This window comes from Cyclopterus lumpus, chromosome 2 (assembly GCF_009769545.1).
Source record: "Cyclopterus lumpus isolate fCycLum1 chromosome 2, fCycLum1.pri, whole genome shotgun sequence".
Taxonomy (NCBI): Eukaryota; Metazoa; Chordata; class Actinopteri; order Perciformes; family Cyclopteridae; genus Cyclopterus; species Cyclopterus lumpus.
The window spans coordinates 12,179,073-12,206,277 of record NC_046967.1 but is presented as its reverse complement, the minus strand read 5'-3'; the positions used below and the strand labels follow the sequence as shown (position 1 = coordinate 12,206,277).

The window sequence follows — 27,205 nt, the reverse complement described above, 5'->3', positions numbered from 1 at the left end:
TCTAAGTGTCTGGCCCCCTTCAACAGGTCTGAGTGTCTGGCCCCCTTCAACAGGTCTAAGTGTCTGGCCCCCTTCAACAGGTCTAAGTGTCTGGCCCCCTTCAACAGGTCTGAGTGTCTGGCCCCCTTCAACAGGTCTGAGTGTCTGGCCCCCTTCAACAGGTCTGAGTGTGGCCCCCTTCAACAGGTCTGAGTGTCTGGCCCCCTTCAACAGGTCTGAGTGTCTGGCCCCCTTCAACAGGTCTGAGTGTCTGGCCCCCTTCAACAGGTCTGAGTGTCTGGCCCCCTTCAACAGGTCTGAGTGTCTGGCCCCCTTCAACAGGTCTGAGTGTCTGGCCCCCTTCAACAGGTCTAAGTGTCTGGCCCCCTTCAACAGGTCTGAGTGTCTGGCCCCCTTCAACAGGTCTAAGTGTCTGGCCCCCTTCAACAGGTCTAAGTGTCTGGCCCCCTTCAACAGGTCTAAGTGTCTGGCCCCCTTCAACAGGTCTAAGTGTCTGGCCCCCTTCAACAGGTCTAAGTGTCTGGCCCCCTTCAACAGGTCTAAGTCTGGCCCCCTTCAACAGGTCTAAGTGTCTGACGTATTAAAATAAATGAAGATTATAAATGTTGGCTCCACCCTCTCGTGGCGCTTCTGTTTGCAAAAGGTCAAGATGATAATAAGGTCAATAAACTGAATTGAATTGAATGATGACGAATGGCAACATGTTAAACTCGAGGCTTCAAAACGGAAGCCTAGAAACCAATGGGGGAGGTCACGGTGTCATTATGTAATGATTTATATGTAATAATGAACGCAAATCAATGTGGTGGGTTGAATCTCCTGGACTCATTAACTCTTAACAAAACATAACATGTGTTGGCTCTGTCAATTGATTAAAAACCCATCATCTGTATTGAATGTTATCCCAAATGAGGTATTATCCTAAATTAGAGCTGTACTTTATTATATTGTGTAATTATAATATTAGTCAAATCATAGTCAAATTGTCAAACTTTCATAAGCAGATGCTGTTGGCTTGCTCTCCCTTGTATTTCTCACTACATCAAAAGAACATTTGGAATAACAAGGACATTGTTTCTTTGTTTTCTGAAAACTGTTAAAAAAATAAATCCTTTTTACAATCAACTATTTGACTCAATGGAAAGCTGTACAACTACACATTTTTTGAGAAAATCTAAAAATCTCATAAAAGTTAGTTTATGTGTCCTTGTCCTATGTGTATTGTATATGATATTGTCTTTAAAAAAAAGGAACCCTTTCTAGCCAATCACAGCACAGAAGGGCGGGACTACCCAAACAGCCGCATCCCATTGGTTATCTACGAATTCGTCACAGCGCGTTGGTTTGAATGTGCTTGTCGCGGAAAGATGGAGGAAGTAGCTAACCCGTAGCGCCTGTTGCTGTCCACCAGCTGCTGCTGCGCAGTCGCAGAGAGCTCTCTACCTGGTAACGGCAACTCCAACACGCCGTACCTCACCGAGTAATTACCGCCGTACCGGTGACTTAGCAGATACACCGCTAACGGCGGAAACGCCCCTTTGTTAGCTACAGAAGCTAACGGAGCTAGCTACGTAACTACTGGCGTCACGTTACGTTATCTTGTTTGTGCATAGCGTTAGCTAACGTTATATTAAAGCAACGTCACATTAGTTGATCGACTGATATTCCGTCATTTCTGTTCATTGATGACGAACTTTATTGATATTTTAAGGTGGAAGTCTCTGGGTTGGCTACTCGTACACCGGAATACTTCCTGAATGCTATTGTTTGTCGGGGTCAGCATCGCATGGAATGAATCGCGTTGTAATAAGATATATATGATAATGCATTGTGTCCTGTCTCCTGCAGAGGGGGACACGATGGCCCAGGTGAGTCCACATGAGCAGCGTCACGTGATCAAGTCCACCAGAGCCTTGACAGGAACAATGGATCCACCCCTGTGGTGCATTAGTGGTGCAGACAGCTGATCACTGGTTGGGTGGACCGAGGCTCAGGAAGCTGCAGCACATTTAACAATGGACACGGGCAGCAGCACATCTCCTTGTTTACAACCAAACAATAAGACTTATGTTTATCTGTGGACTAGCAGGCAGCTGCAGGTAACTTCAGAGCCTCCACGGGCCCATCGCTCCGTGATGCTTGTGGTCTCATTGATCCCGTCTGTATTTCAGCAGGAGCAGGTCCAATGGGATGACGTGAACACACTCCTGCAGCATCGTGGATTCAAGCCCGTGCATTTCGCAGATCCTGTAGAGAATAAGAATATTCCAGGTGAGAGTCAATGATTCCTATGTTTTAGATCATTGATACTGTTCTCTGATTGCTCCATGTTGTTATTACTATGGAAACCTGCAGCTTGGTGGCATTAGTTGCATGTCTATACTTTACTTCTGTCCTGATGACATTACAATGTTAACAAATCAAACTTTTTACATTTTGTTTTGAGGAGTTTGCAGATACTCTGTCTTTAGGGATGGATATGAATACTCATGTGTCATTAGATATGGTTCTGTCTTTAGGGATGGATATGAATACTCATGTGTCATTAGATATGGTTCTGTCTTTAGGGATGGATATGAATACTCATGTGTCATTAGATATGGTTCTGTCTTTAGGGATGGATATGAATACTCATGTGTCATTAGATATGGTTCTGTCTTTAGGGATGGATATGAATACTCATGTGTCATTAGATATGGTTCTGTCTTTAGGGATGGATATGAATACTCATGTGTCATTAGATATGGTTCTGTCTTTAGGGATGGATATGAATACTCATGTGTCATTAGATATGGTTCTGTCTTTAGGGATGGATATGAATACTCATGTGTCATTAGATATGGTTCTGTCTTTATGGATGGATATGAATACTCATGTGTCATTAGATATGGTTCTGTCTTTAGGGATGGATATGAATACTCATGTGTCCTTAGATTTGGTTCTGTCTTTAGGGATGGATATGAATACTCATGTGTCATTAGATATGGTTCTGTCTTTAGGGATGGATATGAATACTCATGTGTCCTTAGATTTGGTTCTGTCTTTAGGGATGGATATGAATACTCATGTGTCCTTAGATTTGGTTCTGTCTTTAGGGATGGATATGAATACTCATGTGTCATTAGATATGGTTCTGTCTTTAGGGATGGATATGAATACTCATGTGTCCTTAGATTTGGTTCTGTCTTTAGGGATGGATATGAATACTCATGTGTCATTAGATATGGTTCTGTCTTTAGGGATGGATATGAATACTCATGTGTCCTTAGATTTGGTTCTGTCTTTAGGGATGGATATGAATACTCATGTGTCATTAGATTTGGTTCTGTCTTTAGGGATGGATATGAATACTCATGTGTCATTAGATATGGTTCTGTCTTTAGGGATGGATATGAATACTCATGTGTCATTAGATATGGTTCTGTCTTTAGGGATGGATATGAATACTCATGTGTCCTTAGATTTGGTTCTGTCTTTAGGGATGGATATGAATACTCATGTGTCATTAGATTTGGTTCTGTCTTTAGGGATGGATATGAATACTCATGTGTCCTTAGATTTGGTTCTGTCTTTAGGGATGGATATGAATACTCATGTGTCATTAGATATGGTTCTGTCTTTAGGGATGGATATGAATACTCATGTGTCCTTAGATTTGGTTCTGTCTTTAGGGATGGATATGAATACTCATGTGTCATTAGATATGGTTCTGTCTTTAGGGATGGATATGAATACTCATGTGTCATTAGATATGGTTCTGTCTTTAGGGATGGATATGAATACTCATGTGTCATTAGATATGGTTCTGTCTTTAGGGATGGATATGAATACTCATGTGTCATTAGATATGGTTCTGTCTTTAGGGATGGATATGAATACTCATGTGTCCTTAGATATGGTTCTGTCTTTAGGGATGGATATGAATACTCATGTGTCATTAGATTTGGTTCTGTCTTTAGGGATGGATATGAATACTCATGTGTCATTAGATTTGGTTCTGTCTTTAGGGATGGATATGAATACTCATGTGTCCTTAGATTTGGTTCTGTCTTTAGGGATGGATATGAATACTCATGTGTCATTAGATTTGGTTCTGTCTTTAGGGATGGATATGAATACTCATGTGTCATTAGATTTGGTTCTGTCTTTAGGGATGGATATGAATACTCATGTGTCATTAGATTTGGTTCTGTCTTTAGGGATGGATATGAATACTCATGTGTCCTTAGATATGGTTCTGTCTTTAGGGATGGATATGAATACTCATGTGTCCTTAGATATGGTTCTGTCTTTAGGGATGGATATGAATACTCATGTGTCATTAGATTTGGTTCTGTCTTTAGGGATGGATATGAATACTCATGTGTCATTAGATATGGTTCTGTCTTTAGGGATGGATATGAATACTCATGTGTCCTTAGATATGGTTCTGTCTTTAGGGATGGATATGAATACTCATGTGTCATTAGATTTGGTTCTGTCTTTAGGGATGGATATGAATACTCATGTGTCATTAGATTTGGTTCTGTCTTTAGGGATGGATATGAATACTCATGTGTCCTTAGATATGGTTCTGTCTTTAGGGATGGATATGAATACTCATTAGACTCATGTGTCATTAGATATGGTTCTGTCTTTAGGGATGGATATGAATACTCATGTGTCCTTAGATATGGTTCTGTCTTTAGGGATGGATATGAATACTCATTAGACTCATGTGTCATTAGATATGGTTCTGTCTTTAGGGATGGATATGAATACTCATGTGTCCTTAGATTTGGTTCTGCTGGACAAGAAGTCAGCTGGTGAGATCCGGATGACTTTGAGGACGATGCTCACAGACTCTGAGAGAAGACAAGCTCTCATCCAGGAGCTCGTCAAGTCCAACAACCAACTCAAGTAGGTCAAACATAACCAGGTCTTCACACCCTTTTGATATTTCCATTCTTATCCCAAGATAAAGACATTATGCTAAGTACCAGTAGTTTGTTGAATTGTGTTTCTCCAATTACCACAATTTTTAATTTTCTAGTTCTAGTATCCAAACAACCGTCTCATCTAACAATTGTACACAAATAAATCATCACAGAAGATTTAGAAACGTATGGTGTATGGAGCGATTGAGATTGAAGTAGAACAGTGTGCACGTGCCTGCAGCATGTATTACCGTGGCCGTCTACTTAATAATGTAGATGCAGTGTGTCGACCACCTGTCCCCCTGTCATCTAATCAGCCTCACAGATGCACCTGTCCTCCAGCTCAGGTACGAAGCTGCTGGCCAACGGACTGCAATACTGGCCATAATAAGCTTTAGTCAAAATAAGTACTGTAGTTATAAGACTAATGTGTTATATCGGAGGAAAAAAACTTATTTTAAATCGGCCTCAAATCAAAATAAAAAAATAATGAATGACATTTTCCTCATGTTCAAATAATCAATTGATTATGTCCACTAAATAAATTATTCTACAATTGTATTGACAGATCTGAAAACTGAGTTTCTGCACAAATAATCAATCAAACACTTTTTATTTATTGTTTATTTAACCAAAAAGGTCCCGCCGAGAGTTATTGAGCAATATGTTCGTAAACTGGACTTGCACTGCAATTATGTACGCAGTAACACTTTTGCAATAATCATGAACATATGGGTCTCCGTAAACACTGACGTCCATTGAACCATTTAAACCACAATGATGTCCGTTAGAAAGGCAAAGCACGTATACCAGTTCTTCTAAAGGAAATGAAGACGGCTGAACACGGCTGAACACAGTCGTAGTCCAAAGTAAAACCAGATCCCAGACTAGAAGGAACCTCCCTCGTGTCTTTAGAGAGGAGGCTCGGGAGCACACCAGTCGAGCCGCTCGGCAGTCCCAGAGGGCCACGGAGCTGGAGGGGCTGCTGGACCTGGTGAGGACCCGAGTCCAGGACCTGGAGGACCGCTACCTCGGCAAGGCCGCCCAACAGCACGACCACACGCAACGACTGCAGCAGGACGAACGAGAAGCTCGGGTATGAAGGCGGACATGAAGGATTCATTGTGTCGTTTATTAATGTGCGTAAAAGAGTGTATTTCTCAGGAGCATGAAGACGAACTACTAGATGAAGGGTGTCTTTGTGTTTCACGGGTCCAGAAACAGAGTCAGGCTCTGGAGCAGAAGCTGACTCAACAGAGGGAGGAAGCAGCTCGACTGCAGAGGAAACTCTATTTCACCATCAAAGAAGAGGAGCGCCGGTTGGCCCGCCAGAGCCACGCCTTCCAGCACATCTGCAACCGAGTCAGCCGGCAGAACTCTGCAGCGGACCAGCAGTGAGGACACGGCGGACCGACAGTAGCCCGACGTTATCCATGCGTGTGTATTCAGTGACGGTTCTTCTGTTTGCAGAGTGTTGGATGTGATCGACTTCTATGAGACCGACAGGACTCAGCTGCTGGAGGAGCTCAGGTACCGCACGCTGACGCGTTTCTCAACACTTTGACGGGTACGGCTGATGATTACTGCGGCGTGAAGCTCTTCCTCTTCACCCCAGGTCTGTCAAGGGTCCATCAGAAGGGACTCCAGCGGCTCAGCAGGCGGTTACTCCACCTTTGAAAACCATCCTCGAGGTGAGCTGACAAAGCGTCGACTCCTTCTCAGAGGCGTTCTCCTGGAAGCAGTCGGTCATGCTCCTGCATTTCTTTCCAAGGCGTACCAGGAACAGCAAAAGGGAAGCACACGTCGAATGGAAGCGCTGAAGCGGGAGGTGCAGCAGCTGAAGCGGGAGTTGGAGACGAGGTGCGTGTTCCTCTAGCCTGCTGTGAGAGCTTCCTGTGCATCCCGTAATGGATCCAATTAGAACCGACCTTCTTTGCAGATTGCCAAAAGAAGTGGACATGAGTGAGATCCCCAGTGGCCGAGCCAGTGAGCCCAGTCTGTGTGCCCACTATCACCATGTGAGCATGTCGGTCTGAATATATTTAATTTATTCTTTCTAACTTCAAAACTAACTGATCTCCCCTCCTGAGTCCCAGCTGTTGAATGACATCAGAGCCGTTGTGACCAATCCCAGCGCTCCGTTACGACTGCACAGACAGAGACCCTCCTCTGCTGGTCTGGACCTGGCTGAGTTTCAGACCTTCCTCCCCACACTGGAGGTCTGGGCCCAGCAGCTCCGCCTACTGGAGGTAAACACCACCAGAAAAGGAAGCGGATCCTTCTCCAGGAAGCAGTTGATGCAGCTGGAAAAGAACCTTCGAGGATGTTTTTCCAGATGTTCCGCTGACTCGAATTCTTCAATGTGTTTGTAGGATCTGCAAAGAGCTTTAAACAAGTTGACTGCCAGACTGATGCCCTGGCAGCCATGTGAAGGCGGCCATGATGCTGCCGAAGCAGTGAGGGTGGAGGACATGCTGCTGCTGGTGGACACCATGCTGGAAAACACCTCTGCTGAGGATGAGAAGGTGTGCACCACTTGCTCACGGTAGTGGCAATATGCATGCTGTACGGTGTGAACCACCTTCAGTTGGTTGTGACCGGTAGCTTCACTACGAGATGCCACTCTGGACCTTTGAGGCCTTTCTGTGCTGTGCTTGGTGCTGCTAGGTGCTCAGGAGTCCCACTCGACACACTCTGGGCTCCATGGTGTCTCACTTCCAGAAGCTGTTTGACGTGACCTCCCTCACTGGAGTGTACCCGCGTATGAACGAGGTCTACGGCCGTCTGGGAGTGATGACGAACAGCCTGAGGAACCTCCGAGATGTTCTGCAGCTAGGTACCAGCTGCACGCTCTACGTGTTCTTTAGTCTGCAGGGGTTTGGACCGTAGTCATCCGGTAGGTTTGTGGTTCTGTGTCAGACAGCAGGGTTTCTCCTGCTGAGGTGGTGAACCAGGTGGCCCGACTGGTGTCCTCCACCGAGCACCCTGCTGGGATCCAACGCCTGCTGGGAGACGCTGACATCGACAGGTAGTCGCACGCGGAGAGCACGTCGCATGTTGTGGGTCTGTGGTTCCTGTCGGGCTTTAATCCAAACCGCTCTGTTCTGCAGCATCATCGTCAAAGTGAAGCAGCACGAGGAGTTCTTCCCAGCTTTCCACGCCCTCACCGTGGATATCTTACACACTCTGGGTGAATATGAAACACAAACAATACATGTAAACACACAAAGATACGCTTATAGAACATATACGGAGAGTCACAAGATGCAAAAACATGTGAAACGTGCCGATGTGTGTTTCAGGAGTGAGTCTCCTGGACGACATCCTTCCTGCTCTGAAGTCTTTGAAACAAACGGCACAACGATGCTCCGACTGAGCGGTGTTCAATGATTTACTTTTTTAGATTTGTATCAAATAAAAACTGAATAGATAAAGATAGATGAGTGAATATGATATGTTCACTAAAACAGAAGCAGCTCGACACAATGGGAACCAACCACTTTAGACTGGGATGAAAAGATGTGTCTCTTTTAAAGCTGTTGGAGTTGTTTGAAAGATATTAATTGCGATCATGGTTTTGGCTCCCCACGATTAGACTGAATGGGATATATTAATGTTTATAATGCATGCTCTAAAAACAACCACCAGGGGGAGATCCAAATGTTGACTTAATTTTGGGTTTTGGTACGATTTAAATTTTAGCTTGGAAGAGATACGCTGTGAAGAAGGACCCGTCTTATTTCAGCAGGAATGTAGCACAACATGGATGTGAAAGCAGTGCTTTGTTAATTTATCCCTTAAAACCTTTGTTGGCCAGAATTGTGCAGCCTTAGAGGATATACAGTCAGTTTTACACGCTAAATGTGGGTTAATAACAGTCAAACTGCCGGTATCTCCAGGAGGTGGAGGCAGTCCCAAAGGGTTGGAAAGGTGTGTGTGTGAAAAGTGGAACATTTTGGAGTCATAAGTCCAAAGTCTGTGTGTGTTCAGGGTTCATAAGTGGTGATTAAGAGGGGTTATTGTGGAGCAGGCTATAACTTGTTTTATAGGGAAATGCTTCATATACCTTTCTTTTAATTATATATAATTGGTTTGCAGTTAGTCTACTGGTGATCTTCTATATTTAATTAGAAGTTCTTTTATATACATTTGTTTTGTTCATAGTGTCCATCAATCACATGCTTTTATTTGTTGTTCTGTGTGATAAAGTGATTACAAAACAAGTGCAGAAAAGTACATTAACTATGGCAATATCAATGCCATCTTTAACATTAGGGGGGTCCATAGAATAAATGTGTAGATTAACCAGCACAAGTGATCATAAAGCCACTGAGCTCTGAGATAACCAATCAAACTCCTGATAGCTCTGTATTAGCATACTTCCCATGACCCCCTGGAATACCAGTGACGCGTTCATGGTCTACCTGACTGTTCATGTTTTCCCCCAAAACACACAGTTCACACATGACTCATGACTCATCGTTATCCACAAGGACACGTTCACTCTAAATTGATTTCAGCTCTCTGTTCACGCTTCAGTGCCAACCTGGTATGGCCCTCGAGGACCGTTTAATTCAGAAGGGGCTAAACTAAAATGTTATAGAATGTATTACATTTAATTTCAAACGCAATCACGTTTGAACGTGTCCGTAATAAAAGGTTTAGCAGTTCATAGACGACACGAATAACGTTTTTTAACGGCTTTTAACCATAGGTTTCAACCATTAACCCCCCTACAAAAGAAATGGTACGGTCCGCGGCTGTCCGTTTCCGACACTCGGTTGCTAGGAGGCGGAGAACGCTAGAAATACAACGCAGTGAAAAGCTCTCGCGCTCGCTCACGCGCCACATGAACGGGTCTCCTTGATTCGCTTACTTTAGTTCATGTTGACGTGGAGCGTCGCTGCTTTCACGGGAACCACAGCGAGCGGTTAACAATGGCGTCCGAGTGCACCCGAGAGGCGCTGCTCGGCTTTCTGACGGCGAGCGGGGGCAAAGTGAAACACGCGGATTTAATTGAGCACTTTAAGGTCTCGTTCCCGGAGGCGCCGGAGCAGAGAGCCGCCGTCCGCAGGGAGTTTAAACACTACGTGGACAACGTCGCTTTTGTGAAGACGGAGAGCGAAATGAAATATGTCTGCCTGAGGAAAAAGTTCCGCGTGCCCGAGAAGGAGCAGCTTAACGGGCGCGTGAGCGACGGGACCCGAGCGGTCCATCAAGAGGGACTCCATCACCGGGATCCTGCGGGGTCGCGCAGCTGTGACGCGGCGGAGCTCCGGGCCCGGCCTCGCGCCGCACCTGGCTCAGGTTACGGAAGTGACGGCCAGGTGAGAGTTCCGCACGCCGCCATTAGTGCGGAGCAAACCGACGGGCTTGAGATGGGGAACAGAGGAAGCTTCAAGCGAGAGAAGAGGGAGTCCAAGAAGGAGCGGGTTGGACACCGGGTCGAGATACCCGACATCGCAGTGATGACAGCTTCGCCTCTTCCTGCAGAGGGATCCATGTTCAACCTGCCGGGGCCTGTCCAGACCGGTTCTACGGGACAGGTAGACGCAGGCGGCGTTGGACTCCACCCCAGAGACCGACCGGTTGAGTCTCTTTCCCCAGAAGGCCCGAACGAGCTGGAACACATCAACGTGGCGTTCAGGAACTCGAAAGGGTCCCGGCGAGGAGTTCTCTCCAGGCCGCCGGAGTCAGACGAGGACGGAGGGCAGTCGGACACGCGCAGCCTGTCTGGGAGCGAAGGCCTCGGCAGCCCCAAAAGCAGCCGTAAGCACTTCATCCAGGCCATGATGAGCAGCTCCCCCCAGCTGAGGCGCAGCATGGCGGTGCGCAGCTCCGTGTACCTGACCTCCGGGAACGACGGCGACTCGGCCTCCCTGGCCTCCTCCAACCCGGACGACGACCGGACTTCGGTGGCTCTGGACCCGCTGGAACACGAGTGGATGATGTGCAGCTCCGACGGGGAGTGGGGCAACTTGTACCCCCTCCTCGCCACAGACCCGAGTCTGGTCCTGAGGAAGGACTTCGTCACCGGCTTCACCTGCCTGCACTGGGCGGCCAAGCAAGGTAAGCCGGAGCTGATGGCCCTGCTCATCAACTTCGCCAAGCAGCACGACGTCCCCGTCGATGTCGATGTCCGATCCAACACCGGCTACACGCCGCTGCACGTGGCCGCCATGCACAACCGCATGGAGGTGGTGAAGCTCCTGGTGGGGGCCTACAGCGCAGATGTGGAGGTCAGAGACTACAGTGGGAGGAAGGCCTGCCAGTACCTCACGGACAACGTGAGCGTGGACATCCGGGACATTATAGGCGCGTACGAGCGGTCCGACTCCAAGAACGCAGACCGCGGGGGCGGAGGCCGCTGGAGGTTCTCCAAGGCTCTCCAGTCCAACCTGAAGCCCCTCAGGCTCCTCAACCCCAACGACTGCGACGCCGTGGACGGGGAGGCCCGACCCAGAGCGAAGGTCCTCAGGAGGAAGTCCTCACTCAGCAGGATGAAGCCCAAACTGCAGAGGCTGCGCTTGAGGACCTCGCAGATCGTCCACAGCACCACGTTCCGTGAGTCGGAGGAGGGGTCTGGGTCTGGGTCCTTTAAGTCCAGACCCAAGACCCATTTCTTTGGGTGAGATCAATGCTCACACAGGACAGGACCTGGTTTACAGGGACGTCAACACCAGGCTGGATGAACTAATGAGTTGGAGCTGATACTTTACGATATTCAACATCTCAAAATGTGAACTTTTGTATTTCAAGTAATCATCAGGCCTTGAAAAGGTCGATCTCTCAGATGGTCCATGAGACTCCATTTGAGTAGTTACAGAATGCATCATGAAGGGCTGCGTGTGAGCCTCTAGCCTTTAGTGCACGTGAGCCAGGTCAGAGGACTGTTGCTGTGACTTCAGGTTTTAGTGCACGTGAGCCAGGTCAGAGGACTGTTGCTGTGTGACTTCAGGTTTTAGTGCACGTGAGCCAGGTCAGAGGACTGTTGCTGTGTGACTTCAGGTTTTAGTGCACGTGAGGCAGGTCAGAGGACTGTTGCTGTGTGACTTCAGGTTTTAGTGCACGTGAGCCAGGTCAGAGGACTGTTGCTGTGTGACTTCAGGTTTTAGTGCACGTGAGCCAGGTCAGAGGACTGTTGCTGTGTGACTTCAGGTTTTAGTGCACGTGAGCCAGGTCAGAGGACTGTTGCTGTGTGACTTCAGGTTTTAGTGCACGTGAGCCAGGTCAGAGGACTGTTGCTGTGACTTCAGGTTTTAGTGCACGTGAGGCAGGTCAGAGGACTGTTGCTGTGTGACTTGTTGGAGACGACACCAGCTAAGCCAGGAATGTGTAGTGCACGTGTAGTGCACGAGGTGGTGGATGGAACCAGACTGCATCACATAAACACTTTGAAGTGTGGAAAGTCATCCTGATGGTGTGTGCTGATATATCATTGTCAATGTGTATGTACATCCTGTATCAATCAACTACTACAACAACAACAACAACAACATATAGTAACATAGTAACAATATATAGTAACATGGCAACAACGTGTTTAACTCCCCCAGCTGGTCTGAGGGCCTTCAGGAGACCAGGGGTTTGTGATGGACCATGAAGCCTTTGATCTTTTTTAGTACATCTTTGAGCCAAACGGCTCTAATCTTTTAATTTAATCATCATACGTTATATGACTCAAACCTTTGTTTGAAAAACAATAATCTTTAAATAAACTGGATCACTGCACATGAAGGACTGCGTGTCTGATTAGAATATTTATTATGTAAATCTATTGAAGAGCTCTTTAAGGAATGAAGGATATATGTGTATATATATATATATATGTATATATATATATGTATATGTGTATATATATGTGTATGTGTATATATATATGTGTATATATATATATGTGTATATATATATATATATATGTATATGTATATATATATGTATATGTATGTATATATATGTATATATATTAGGGTTGCACGGTGTACCGATTCTAAAAAGGTACCGCGGTACCAGTACGTTTAAAACGATACGTTTTTGCATATTTTCAGTATCGATACTTTATTAAAATAGCTCCCGATCAGAGCGCGCGCACTACTCTGATCATTAATGCTACCCAGCGCGTTGACTGCAAGGGGGCGGGGCTACCCAGCGCGTTGACTGCAAGGGGGCGGGGCTACCCAGCGCGTTGACTGCAAGGGGGCGGGGCTACCCAGCGCGTTGACTGCAAGGGGGCGGGGCTGCGCAGCGCGCTCACTCAGTCATCGCTGGGGAGACAACATGGCGTCACGGCCGGAGCTCTTACCGACCGTCATCGGCTTTTTGTAAAAAAGATGCCAGAAGTGAAATCTGTAAGTACTTTGGCTACATTGTTGGCTACATTGCAGACAGTGTTTCCACTCAGACCAGGGAGCAACACGTCAAACATTAAAGCACCTTTCAGACACACACCCCAACTTTACAAAGAGTTCAAAGAACGGTAAGCACATGTGATTATAAACATGCTGCACACCTTAAGCTCACCCACATAGCCTAACACTGTAGCATTAAGCTAGTTCAACCTGAGTCTGTGTGATTATAAACATGCTGCACACCTTAAGCTCACCCACATAGCCTAACACTGTAGCATTAAGCTAGTTCAACCTGAGTCTATGTGATTATAAACATGCTGCACACCTTAAGCTCACCCACATAGCCTAACACTGTAGCATTAAGCTAGTTCAACCTGAGTCTATGTGATTATAAACATGCTGCACACCTTAAGCTCACCCACATAGCCTAACACTGTAGCATTAAGCTAGTTCAACCTGAGTCTATGTGATTATAAACATGCTGCACACCTTAAGCTCACCCACATAGCCTAACACTGTAGCATTAAGCTAGTTCAACCTGAGTCTATGTGATTATAAACATGCTGCACACCTTAAGCTCACCCACATAGCCTAACACTGTAGCATTAAGCTAGTTCAACCTGAGTGTGTGATTATAAACATGCTGCACACCTTAAGCTCACCCACATAGCCTAACACTGTAGCATTAAGCTAGTTCAACCTGAGTCTGTGTGATTATAAACATGCTGCACACCTTAAGCTCACCCACATAGCCTAACACTGTAGCATTAAGCTAGTTCAACCTGAGTCTATGTGATTATAAACATGCTGCACACCTTAAGCTCACCCACATAGCCTAACACTGTAGCATTAAGCTAGTTCAACCTGAGTCTATGTGATTATAAACATGCTGCACACCTTAAGCTCACCCACATAGCCTAACACTGTAGCATTAAGCTAGTTCAACCTGAGTCTGTGTGATTATAAACATGCTGCACACCTTAAGCTCACCCACATAGCCTAACACTGTAGCATTAAGCTAGTTCAACCTGAGTCTATGTGATTATAAACATGCTGCACACCTTAAGCTCACCCACATAGCCTAACACTGTAGCATTAAGCTAGTTCAACCTGAGTCTGTGTGATTATAAACATGCTGCACACCTTAAGCTCACCCACATAGCCTAACACTGTAGCATTAAGCTAGTTCAACCTGAGTCTATGTGATTATAAACATGCTGCACACCTTAAGCTCACCCACATAGCCTAACACTGTAGCATTAAGCTAGTTCAACCTGAGTCTGTGTGATTATAAACATGCTGCACACCTTAAGCTCACCCACATAGCCTAACACTGTAGCATTAAGCTAGTTCAACCTGAGTCTATGTGATTATAAACATGCTGCACACCTTAAGCTCACCCACATAGCCTAACACTGTAGCATTAAGCTAGTTCAACCTGAGTCTATGTGATTATAAACATGCTGCACACCTTAAGCTCACCCACATAGCCTAACACTGTAGCATTAGGCTAGTTCAACCTGAGTCTGTGATCATGAGGTCACAATGCACACGTGTACTGGATGAAACAGTTGATGCTAAATGGCTACATGCTGGTGCAGCCTGAGGGTGGATCTCTTCTTTTTTTGTGAAGGAAAAATAATTATTCCATGAAGTAAGATAAAATATAAACTTTACAATTGCTCATACTTTTGAAAGGAACTATGTCGTCATCTGGTCAGATGCGGACAAAAAGCCTACAGAGCCGTGTATAATCAATGCTGTGATGGCACCATGTAATTTTCATTATTATCTTGCTGTAGGCTAATACTAATATTAATGCCATTTGTTAAGTGTTGAAAAAGCTGGGCAAGAACAAGCTGGTATATGTATTTGTATATATATGTATATATACATATATATATGTGTGTGTGTATATATTTATTTTTATATGTGTGTATATATATATATGTATATATATATGTGTATATATGTATATGTATATATATATATATATGTATATATATGTATATATGAATGACTACATGAGCTTTAGTCAGTCTGGTTGAGTTGCAGTAGATGTCTGATGGACATCACCAAGTCTCTCTGATGTCCATCATCTCCAGCTGGAAACGAGAGGGAAGAGGGAGCAGCAGCTGTCCGGAGGATTCAGGAGGAAGACGTCGAGGGGAAAGGTAATCATCCGTCTGTCTCCGGTCATTCATGAACTAAAGTGTAAAGTATGTGTGTGTGTATGTATATATATATATATATATATGTACATATATATATACATATACATGTGTATATATATATATATATATGTACATATATATATATATATATATGTACATATATATATATATATATATACATATATATATATATACATATATATATATATATGTACATATATATATATATACATATATATATACATATGTATATATATATATATATGTACATGTATATATATATATATACGTGTATATATATACGTTTATATATATATATATATGTATACATATATATATATATATGTATACATATATATATATATATGTACATATATATATATATATGTACATATATATATATGTGTGTATATATATACGTGTATATATATATATACATATACACATATATATATATATATGTGTATATATATATACGTGTATATATATATATACACATATATATGTGTATATATGTGTATGTATATATATACGTAGATACATATATGTATATATATGTATGTATATATATATATATATACATATATGTATTATATGTATGTATATGTATATATATATATATACGTATACACATATACATACATATATATACATATATGTATATATATATATACACGTATATATATATATATACATATATATATATATATATACACGTATATATATATATATACGTGTATATGTATATACGTGTATATATATATATATATATATATATACACGTATATATATATATACGTGTATATGTATATACGTGTGTATATATATTGGAACAGGTTTCCCTGTTACCCGGTGATCTCGGACTTGCACAGAGCTTGAGGTAGTTCCAAAATGCTTTTATTACCAACAAACACACATACCGGCTCGGTGACGCTCCTCGCTCTTTATTGAGAAGAGACAAACCGATTAACCCCAGCTGAGGCAATATATACGTGTGTGTGTGTATATATATATATAATCTACAGGCTTTACCATTTGTATGACATCTCTGAGCTTTGACCTCAGATCAGGAAAAACATAGTATTAATGTAAAATACAAAGTAACTTGTTTATTAACACATGAATAGGTCTGTCACAATCTGTTCTTATAATGTAAACATGTTGGCTCAAATAATACAATCTGGAAAAGGCATAACACTATAAATGTTGATTCATTAATTTTCATTGAGGCAAAAAAAAAAAAAAATTGCACGTAAACAGGAAATCTAAAGACTGCAGTGAAACTTATTCAATGCGCCCTTTAAGCTATAAAGTTAATGTACATTCAATAATTTTTGGCTCAATTTAAATAGTCAGTCCCAGATTATGTTGTGACTGAACACTAACTCATGAATCACATTAAAATCACAAATAGAGATAATCACCAGTAAGGTATTCATGAAGTATGGCACGATAAAAGGACTTGTTAAGGTTTAGTAAAAACTTCATAAGTTAGTAACGTAAGTTAAGCATGAATTAAAAAAAGAGAATGTGGTCTCCTTGGTAAAACTCCTGTGCTGACGACCTCCAGGAGAAAACACATTTCCCTCAAAATGTAATTTTGTTGTTTATTTGCATTTCATAAAAGTGGGATGATTTGGGTGCCGTCTGTGCCAGGTAGCCAGAGGGAGTCCGTGGTGGTGCTACCCCTGGAGGCCCACCAGCTCGCAGCTCTTCTTCCACAGCCGGGCTTGGAGCTCGGCGTCGTAGGAGCTGTCGGAGGACTGCGTCTTGAGGCTGTTGTACAGGTAACAAGCCCCCACGCCTTCCATGTCGGGGGCCGCCGCGGCGTAGATGGAGATGGAGGCTCCCTCTGCTGGAGTCTGAGGACAGCAAGAGGAACCCGTTAGCCCCTCAGAAGTACAGGACAAACCTGTATACATACATGTATGTATGTATACATACATGTATGTATGTATACATACATGTATGTATGTATACATACATACATGTATGTATGTATACATACATGTATGTATGTATACATACATACATGTATGTATGTATACATACATGTATGTATGTATACATACATACATGTATGTATGTATACATACATGTATGTATGTATACATACATGTATGTATGTATACATACATACATGTATGTATACATACATACATGTATGTATGTATGTATACATACATACATACATGTATGTATGTATACATACATGTATGTATGTATACATACATACATGTATGTATACATACATACATGTATGTATACATACATACATGTATGTATGTATACATACATGTATGTATGTATACATACATACATGTATGTATGTATACATACATACATGTATGTATACATACATACATGTATGTATGTATACATACATGTATGTATGTATACATACATACATGTATGTATGTATACATACATGTATGTATGTATACATACATGTATGTATGTATACATACATACATGTATGTATACATACATACATGTATGTATGTATGTATACATACATGTATGTATGTATACATACATACATGTATGTATGTATACATACATGTATGTATGTATACATACATGTATGTATGTATACATGTATGTATACATACATACATGTATGTATACATACATGTATGTATGTATACATACATGTATGTATACATACATACATGTATGTATGTATACATACATACATGTATGTATGTATACATACATACATGTATACATACATGTATGTATACATACATACATGTATGTATGTATACATACATACATGTATGTATGTATACATACATACATGTATGTATACATACATGTATGTATGTATACATGTATGTATACATACATGTATGTATGTATGTATACATGTATACATGTATACATACATGTATGTATGTATACATACATGCATGTATGTATACAGGCATACATGTATGTATACATACATGTATGTATGTATACATGTATACATACATGTATGTATACATACATACATGTATGTATACATACATACATGTATGTATGTATACATACATGTATACATACATGTATGTATGTATACATACATGTACATGTATACATACATACATGTATGTATACATACATGTATACATACATGTATGTATGTATACATACATGTATACATACATACATGTATGTATACATACATGTATGTATGTATACATACATACATGTATGTATGTATACATACATACATGTATGTATGTATACATGTACATGTATGTATACATACATACATGTATGTATACATGTATGTATACATACATACATACATGTATGTATACATGTATGTATACATACATACATGTATGTATGTATACATGTATGTATACATACATACATGTATGTATACATACATGTATGTATGTATACATACATGTACATGTATACATACATGTACATGTATGTATACATACATGTATACATACATGTATGTATGTATACATACATGTACATGTATACATACATACATGTATGTATACATACATGTATGTATGTATACATACATGTACATGTATACATACATACATGTATGTATACATACATACATGTATGTATACATACATGTATGTATGTATACATGTATGTATACATGTATACATACATGTATACATGTATGTATACATGTATACATACATGTATGTATACATACATGTATGTATACATACATGTATGTATACATACATGTATGTATACATGTATGTATACATGTATACATACATGTATACATGTATGTATACATGTATACATACATGTATGTATGTATGTATACATACATGTATGTATACATGTATACATACATGTATGTATACATACATGTATGTATACATATATACATACATGTATGTATACATACATGTATGTATACATACATGTATGTATACATACATGTATGTATACATACATGTATGTATACATACATGTATGTATACATACATGTATGTATACATGTATGTATACATACATGTATGTATACATACATGTATGTATACATACATGTATGTATACATACATGTATGTATACATGTATGTATACATGTATACATACATGTATACATGTATGTATACATGTATACATACATGTATGTATGTATGTATACATACATGTATGTATACATACATGTATGTATACATACATACATGTATACATACATGTATGTATGTATACATACATGTATGTATGTATACATACATGTATACATGTATGTATACATGTATACATACATGTATACATGTATGTATACATACATACATGTATGTATACATGTATGTATACATGTATACATACATGTATACATGTATGTATACATACATGTATACATGTATGTATACATACATGTATGTATGTATACATACATACATGTATGTATACATACATGTATGTATGTATACATACATGTATGTATGTATACATGCATGTATGTATGTATGCATACAACTTGTCTGTATACATGCATACATGTATGTATACATACATGTATGTATGTATACATACATACATGTATGTATACATACATGTATGTATGTATACATACATACATGTATGTATACATACATGTATGTATGTATACATACATACATGTATGTATACATACATGTATGTATGTATACATACATACATGTATGTATACATACATGTATGTATGTATACATACATGTATGTATGTATACATACATGTATGTATACATACATACATGTATGTATACATACATGTATGTATGTATACATACATACATGTATGTATACATACATGTATGTATGTATACATACATACATGTATGTATACATACATACATGTATGTATACATACATACATGTATGTATACATACATGTATGTATGTATACATACATACATGTATGTATACATACATGTATGTATGTATACATACATACATGTATGTATACATACATACATGTATGTATACATACATGTATGTATGTATACATACATACATGTATGTATACATACATGTATGTATGTATACATACATACATGTATGTATACATACATGTATGTATGTATACATACATACATGTATGTATACATACATGTATGTATGTATACATACATACATGTATGTATACATACATGTATGTATGTATACATACATGTATGTATACATACATACATGTATGTATACATACATACATGTATGTATACATACATACATGTATGTATACATACATACATGTATGTATATATACATACATGTATGTATACATACATACATGTATGTATACATACATACATGTATGTATACATACATACATGTATGTATACATACATACATGTATGTATGTATACATGTATGTATGTATACATACATGTATGTATACATACATACATGTATGTATACATACATGTATGTATACATGTATGTATACATGTATACATACATGTATACATACATGTATGTATACATACATGTATGTATACATACATGTATGTATACATACATGTATGTATACATACATGTATGTATACATACATGTATGTATGTATACATACATGTATGTATACATACATGTATGTATACATACATGTATGTATGTATACATGTATGTATACATGTATACATACATGTATGTATACATACATGTATGTATACATACATGTATGTATACATACATGTATGTATACATGTATACATACATGTATGTATACATACATGTATGTATACATACATGTATGTATACATACATGTATGTATACATGTATACATACATGTATACATACATGTATGTATACATACATGTATGTATACATGTATACATACATGTATGTATACATACATGTATGTATACATACATGTATGTATACATGTATACATACATGTATACATACATGTATGTATACATACATGTATGTATACATACATGTATGTATACATACATGTATGTATACATGTATACATACATGTATACATACATGTATGTATACATACATGTATGTATACATACATGTATGTATACATACATGTATGTATGTATACATGTATGTATACATGTATACATACATGTATGTATACATACATGTATGTATACATACATGTATGTATACATACATGTATGTATACATGTATGTATACATGTATGTATACATGTATACATACATGTATGTATACATGTATGTATACATGTATGTATACATGTATACATACATGTATGTATACATACATGTATGTATACATACATGTATGTATACATACATGTATGTATACATGTATGTATACATGTATACATACATGTATGTATACATACATGTATGTATACATACATGTATGTATACATACATGTATACATACATGTATGTATACATACATGTATGTATACATACATGTATGTATACATACATGTATGTATACATGTATGTATACATACATGTATGTATACATACATGTATGTATACATGTATGTATACATGTATACATACATACATACATGTATGTATACATACATGTATGTATACATGTATGTATACATGTATACATACATGTATACATACATGTATGTATACATGTATGTATACATGTATACATACATGCATACATACATGCATGTATGTATGTATACATTTATATATCCATGCATACATACATACATGTATACATACATACATGCATGTATGTATACATGTATACATACATGCATGTATGTATACATGTATACATACATGTATACATACATGTATGTATACATGTATGTATACATGTATGTATACATGTATACATACATGTATACATACATGTATGTATACATGTATGTATACATGTATACATACATGTATACATACATGTATGTATACATACATGTATGTATGTATACATACATGTATGTATACATACATACATGTATGTATGTATGTATACATACATGTATGTATACATACATGTATGTATACATACATGTATGTATACATACATGTATGTATACATACATGTATGTATACATACATACATGTATGTATACATACATACATACATGTATGTATACATACATGTATGTATACATACATACATGTATGTATACATACATGTATGTATACATACATGTATGTATACATACATACATACATGTATGTATACATACATGTATGTATACATACATACATACATGTATGTATACATACATGTATGTATACATACATGTATGTATACATACATACATGTATGTATACATACATGTATGTATACATGTATGTATACATGTATACATACATGTATACATACATGTATGTATGTATACATGTATACATACATACATACATGTATGTATACATACATGTATGTATACATACATACATACATACATACATGTATGTATACATACATGTATGTATACATACATGTATGTATACATACATACATGTATGTATACATACATGTATGTATACATACATGTATGTATACATACATACATGTATGTATACATACATGTATGTATACATACATGTATGTATACATGTATGTATACATGTATACATACATGTATGTATGTATACATGTATACATACATACATACATGTATGTATACATACATGTATGTATACATACATGTATGTATACATACATGTATGTATACATACATGTATGTATACATACATGTATGTATGTATGTATACATACATGTATGTATGTATACATACATGTATGTATGTATACATACATGTATGTATACATACATGTATGTATGTATACATACATGTATGTATGTATACATACATGTATGTATGTATACATACATGTATGTATGTATACATACATACTTGTATGTATACATACATACATGTATGTATGTATACATACATGTATGTATGTATACATACATGTATGTATACATACATACATGTATGTATACATACATGTATGTATGTATACATACATGTATGTATACATACATACATGTATGTATGTATACATACATGTATGTATACATACATACATGTATGTATGTATACATACATGTATGTATACATACATACATGTATGTATACATACATGTATGTATACATACATGTATGTATACATACATACATGTATGTATACATACATACATGTATACATACATGTATGTATACATACATACATGTATGTATACATACATACATACATGTATGTATGTATGTATACATACATGTATGTATACATACATGTATGTATGTATGTATACATACATGTATGTATACATACATACATGTATGTATACATACATACATGTATACATACATGTATGTATACATACATACATGTATGTATACATACATACATGTATGTATACATACATACATGTATACATACATGTATGTATACATACATACATGTATGTATACATACATACATGTATGTATACATACATACATGTATGTATACATACATGTATGTATACATGTATGTATACATGTATACATACATGTATACATACATGTATGTATGTATGTATGTATACATGTATACATACATGTATACATACATGTATGTATGTATGTATACATACATGTATGTATACATACATGTATGTATGTATGTATACATACATGTATGTATACATACATACATGTATGTATACATACATGTATGTATGTATACATACATGTATGTATACATACATGTATGTATACATACATGTATGTATGTATACATACATACATGTATGTATGTATACATACATGTATACATACATGTATGTATACATGTATGTATACATGTATACATACATGTATACATACATGTATGTATACATACATGTATACATACATGTATGTATACATGTATGTATACATGTATACATACATGTATACATACATGTATGTATACATACATGTATGTATACATGTATGTATACATGTATGTATACATGTATACATACATGTATACATACATGTATGTATACATACATGTATGTATACATGTATGTATGTATACATGTATGTATGTATACATACATGTATGTATGTATACATACATGTATGTATGTATACATACATGTATGTATGTATACATACATGTATGTATACATACATACATGTATACATACATGTATGTATGTATACATACATACATGTATACATACATGTATGTATGTATACATGTATGTATGTATACATACATGTATGTATGTATACATACATGTATGTATACATACATACATACATGTATGTATACATACATGTATGTATACATACATACATGTATGTATACATACATACATGTATGTATGTATACATGTATACATACATGTATGTATACATACATACATACATACATGTATGTATACATGTATGTATGTATACATACATACATACATGTATGTATACATGTATACATACATGTATGTATACATACATACATGTATGTATGTATACATACATGTATGTATACATACATGTATGTATGTATACATACATACATGTATGTATGTATACATGTATACATACATGTATGTATACATACATACATACATACATGTATGTATACATGTATGTATGTATGTATACATGTATACATACATGTATGTATACATACATACATGTATGTATGTATACATACATGTATGTATACATACATGTATGTATGTATACATACATACATGTATGTATGTATACATACATACATGTATGTATGTATACATGTATACATACATGTATGTATACATACATACATACATACATGTATGTATACATGTATGTATGTATACATACATACATACATGTATGTATACATGTATACATACATGTATGTATACATACATACATGTATGTATGTATACATACATGTATGTATACATACATGTATGTATGTATACATACATGTATGTATACATACATGTATGTATACATGTATGTATACATACATGTATGTATACATACATACATGTATGTATACATACATACATGTATGTATGTATACATACATGTATGTATACATACATGTATGTATACATACATGTATGTATACATACATGTATGTATACATACATGTATGTATACATACATGTATACATACATGTATACATACATGTATACATACATGTATACATACATGTATGTATACATACATGTATACATACATGTATACATACATGTATACATACATGTATGTATGTATACATACATACATGTATGTATACATACATGTATGTATGTATACATACATGTATGTATACATACATGTATGTATGTATACATGTATGTATACATACATGTATGTATACATACATGTATGTATACATACATGTATGTATACATACATACATGTATGTATACATACATACATGTATGTATACATACATGTATGTATACATACATACATGTATGTATACATACATGTATGTATACATACATACATGTATGTATACATACATACATGTATGTATACATACATGTATGTATACATACATACATACATGTATGTATGTATACATACATGTATGTATACATACATACATACATGTATACATACATACATGTATGTATACATACATGTATGTATACATACATACATGTATGTATACATACATGTATGTATACATACATGTATGTATACATACATACATGTATACATACATACATGTATGTATACATACATGTATGTATACATACATGTATGTATACATACATGTATGTATGTATACATACATGTATGTATGTATACATGTATGTATGTATACATACATGTATGTATACATACATGTATGTATGTATACATACATGTATGTATGTATACATGTATGTATACATACATGTATGTATGTATGTATACATACATGTATGTATGTATACATACATGTATGTATACATACATGTATGTATGTATGTATACATACATGTATGTATACATACATGTATGTATACATACATGTATGTATGTATGTATACATACATGTATGTATGTATACATACATACATGTATGTATGTATGTATACATACATGTATGTATGTATACATACATGTATGTATACATACATGTATGTATGTATGTATACATACATGTATGTATGTATACATACATGTATGTATACATGTATACATACATGTATGTATGTATGTATACATACATACATGTATACATACATGTATGTATGTATGTATACATACATGTATGTATACATGTATACATACATGTATGTATGTATACATACATGTATGTATGTATACATACATGTATGTATACATGTATACATACATGTATACATACATGTATGTATGTATACATACATGTATGTATACATGTATACATACATGTATACATACATGTATGTATACATACATGTATACATACATGTATACATACATACATACATGTATACATACATGTATACATACATGTATGTATACATACATGTATGTATACATACATGTATGTATACATACATGTATGTATGTATATATGCATGTACAAGACAGGAGAACCTTCACGTGGAACCTGACTGAAGACGTACCCTGAACAGGGTCTTGGCCACCGGTCTCTTCAGGGCCTGCGCCAGACTCCACAGGTTGTTGTACAGCGCCGTGTCCACCATGCCAGGGTCCACCGCGTTGACGGTCACCGGGAAGCAGCCGGCCGTCAGCTGCTCCTGCAGGTAGTAGGTAAAGAGGACCAGAGCCAGCTTGCTCTGGGAGTAGGCCCCGTGGGAACTGTAGCAGATCCTGGACAGGGGGGGGGGGGGGGGGGGGTCATACTCTTGATCTACTTATCAATCCATGGACGACGGATCTGAAGACACCAAGGACCCGAGATCCCAT

General features: G+C 37.5%; 2 protein-coding genes and 1 long non-coding RNA gene across 14 annotated transcripts in view; 2 read left to right on the top strand and 1 right to left on the bottom strand.

The window, feature by feature from the left end:
* Positions 1-1,331: 1,331 nt before the first annotated feature.
* Positions 1,332-12,642, top strand: cep70 (centrosomal protein 70). Of its 9 annotated transcripts, none has more exons than XM_034552610.1 (16): positions 1,332-1,446; positions 1,849-1,868; positions 2,172-2,271; positions 4,776-4,899; positions 5,832-6,012; positions 6,135-6,310; positions 6,387-6,446; positions 6,532-6,607; positions 6,688-6,776; positions 6,856-6,934; positions 7,013-7,165; positions 7,289-7,441; positions 7,584-7,752; positions 7,836-7,944; positions 8,027-8,106; positions 8,219-8,352. In XM_034552610.1, the coding sequence occupies exons 2-16, from the start codon at positions 1,860-1,862 to the stop codon at positions 8,290-8,292; spliced, it is 1,632 nt and encodes a 543-aa protein (XP_034408501.1). In that variant the 5' UTR covers positions 1,332-1,446; positions 1,849-1,859; the 3' UTR covers positions 8,293-8,352. The 9 variants fall into 9 exon arrangements, 8 of the variants coding, with proteins under 8 accessions (XP_034408501.1, XP_034408452.1, XP_034408461.1 ...); XM_034552561.1 differs by having other exon boundaries at positions 1,849-2,099; XM_034552602.1 differs by having other exon boundaries at positions 1,333-1,446; positions 2,175-2,271; positions 4,746-4,899.
* Positions 12,643-13,169: 527 nt separating this feature from the next.
* On the top strand, positions 13,170-17,207 carry LOC117743182. 3 transcript variants are annotated; one of them, XR_004611079.1, is made up of 3 exons: positions 13,170-13,264; positions 15,370-15,438; positions 17,095-17,207. It is a non-coding gene; the product is annotated as an uncharacterized LOC117743182 (long non-coding RNA). The 3 variants fall into 3 exon arrangements; XR_004611081.1 differs by having other exon boundaries at positions 13,180-13,264; positions 15,320-15,438; XR_004611080.1 differs by having other exon boundaries at positions 13,185-13,264; positions 15,304-15,438.
* The window catches only part of dhrsx (dehydrogenase/reductase (SDR family) X-linked), a 19,625-nt gene continuing 8,786 nt past the window's right edge, over positions 16,367-27,205 (bottom strand). For both annotated transcript variants that reach the window (XM_034550975.1, XM_034550983.1), the window contains 2 exons: positions 26,902-27,109; positions 16,367-17,300 (listed from right to left, as the gene is read on the bottom strand). In XM_034550975.1, coding sequence (XP_034406866.1) covers positions 17,121-17,300; positions 26,902-27,109 — 388 coding nt within the window. In that variant the 3' untranslated portion in view covers positions 16,367-17,120. The remainder of the gene's footprint in view (positions 17,301-26,901; positions 27,110-27,205) is intronic.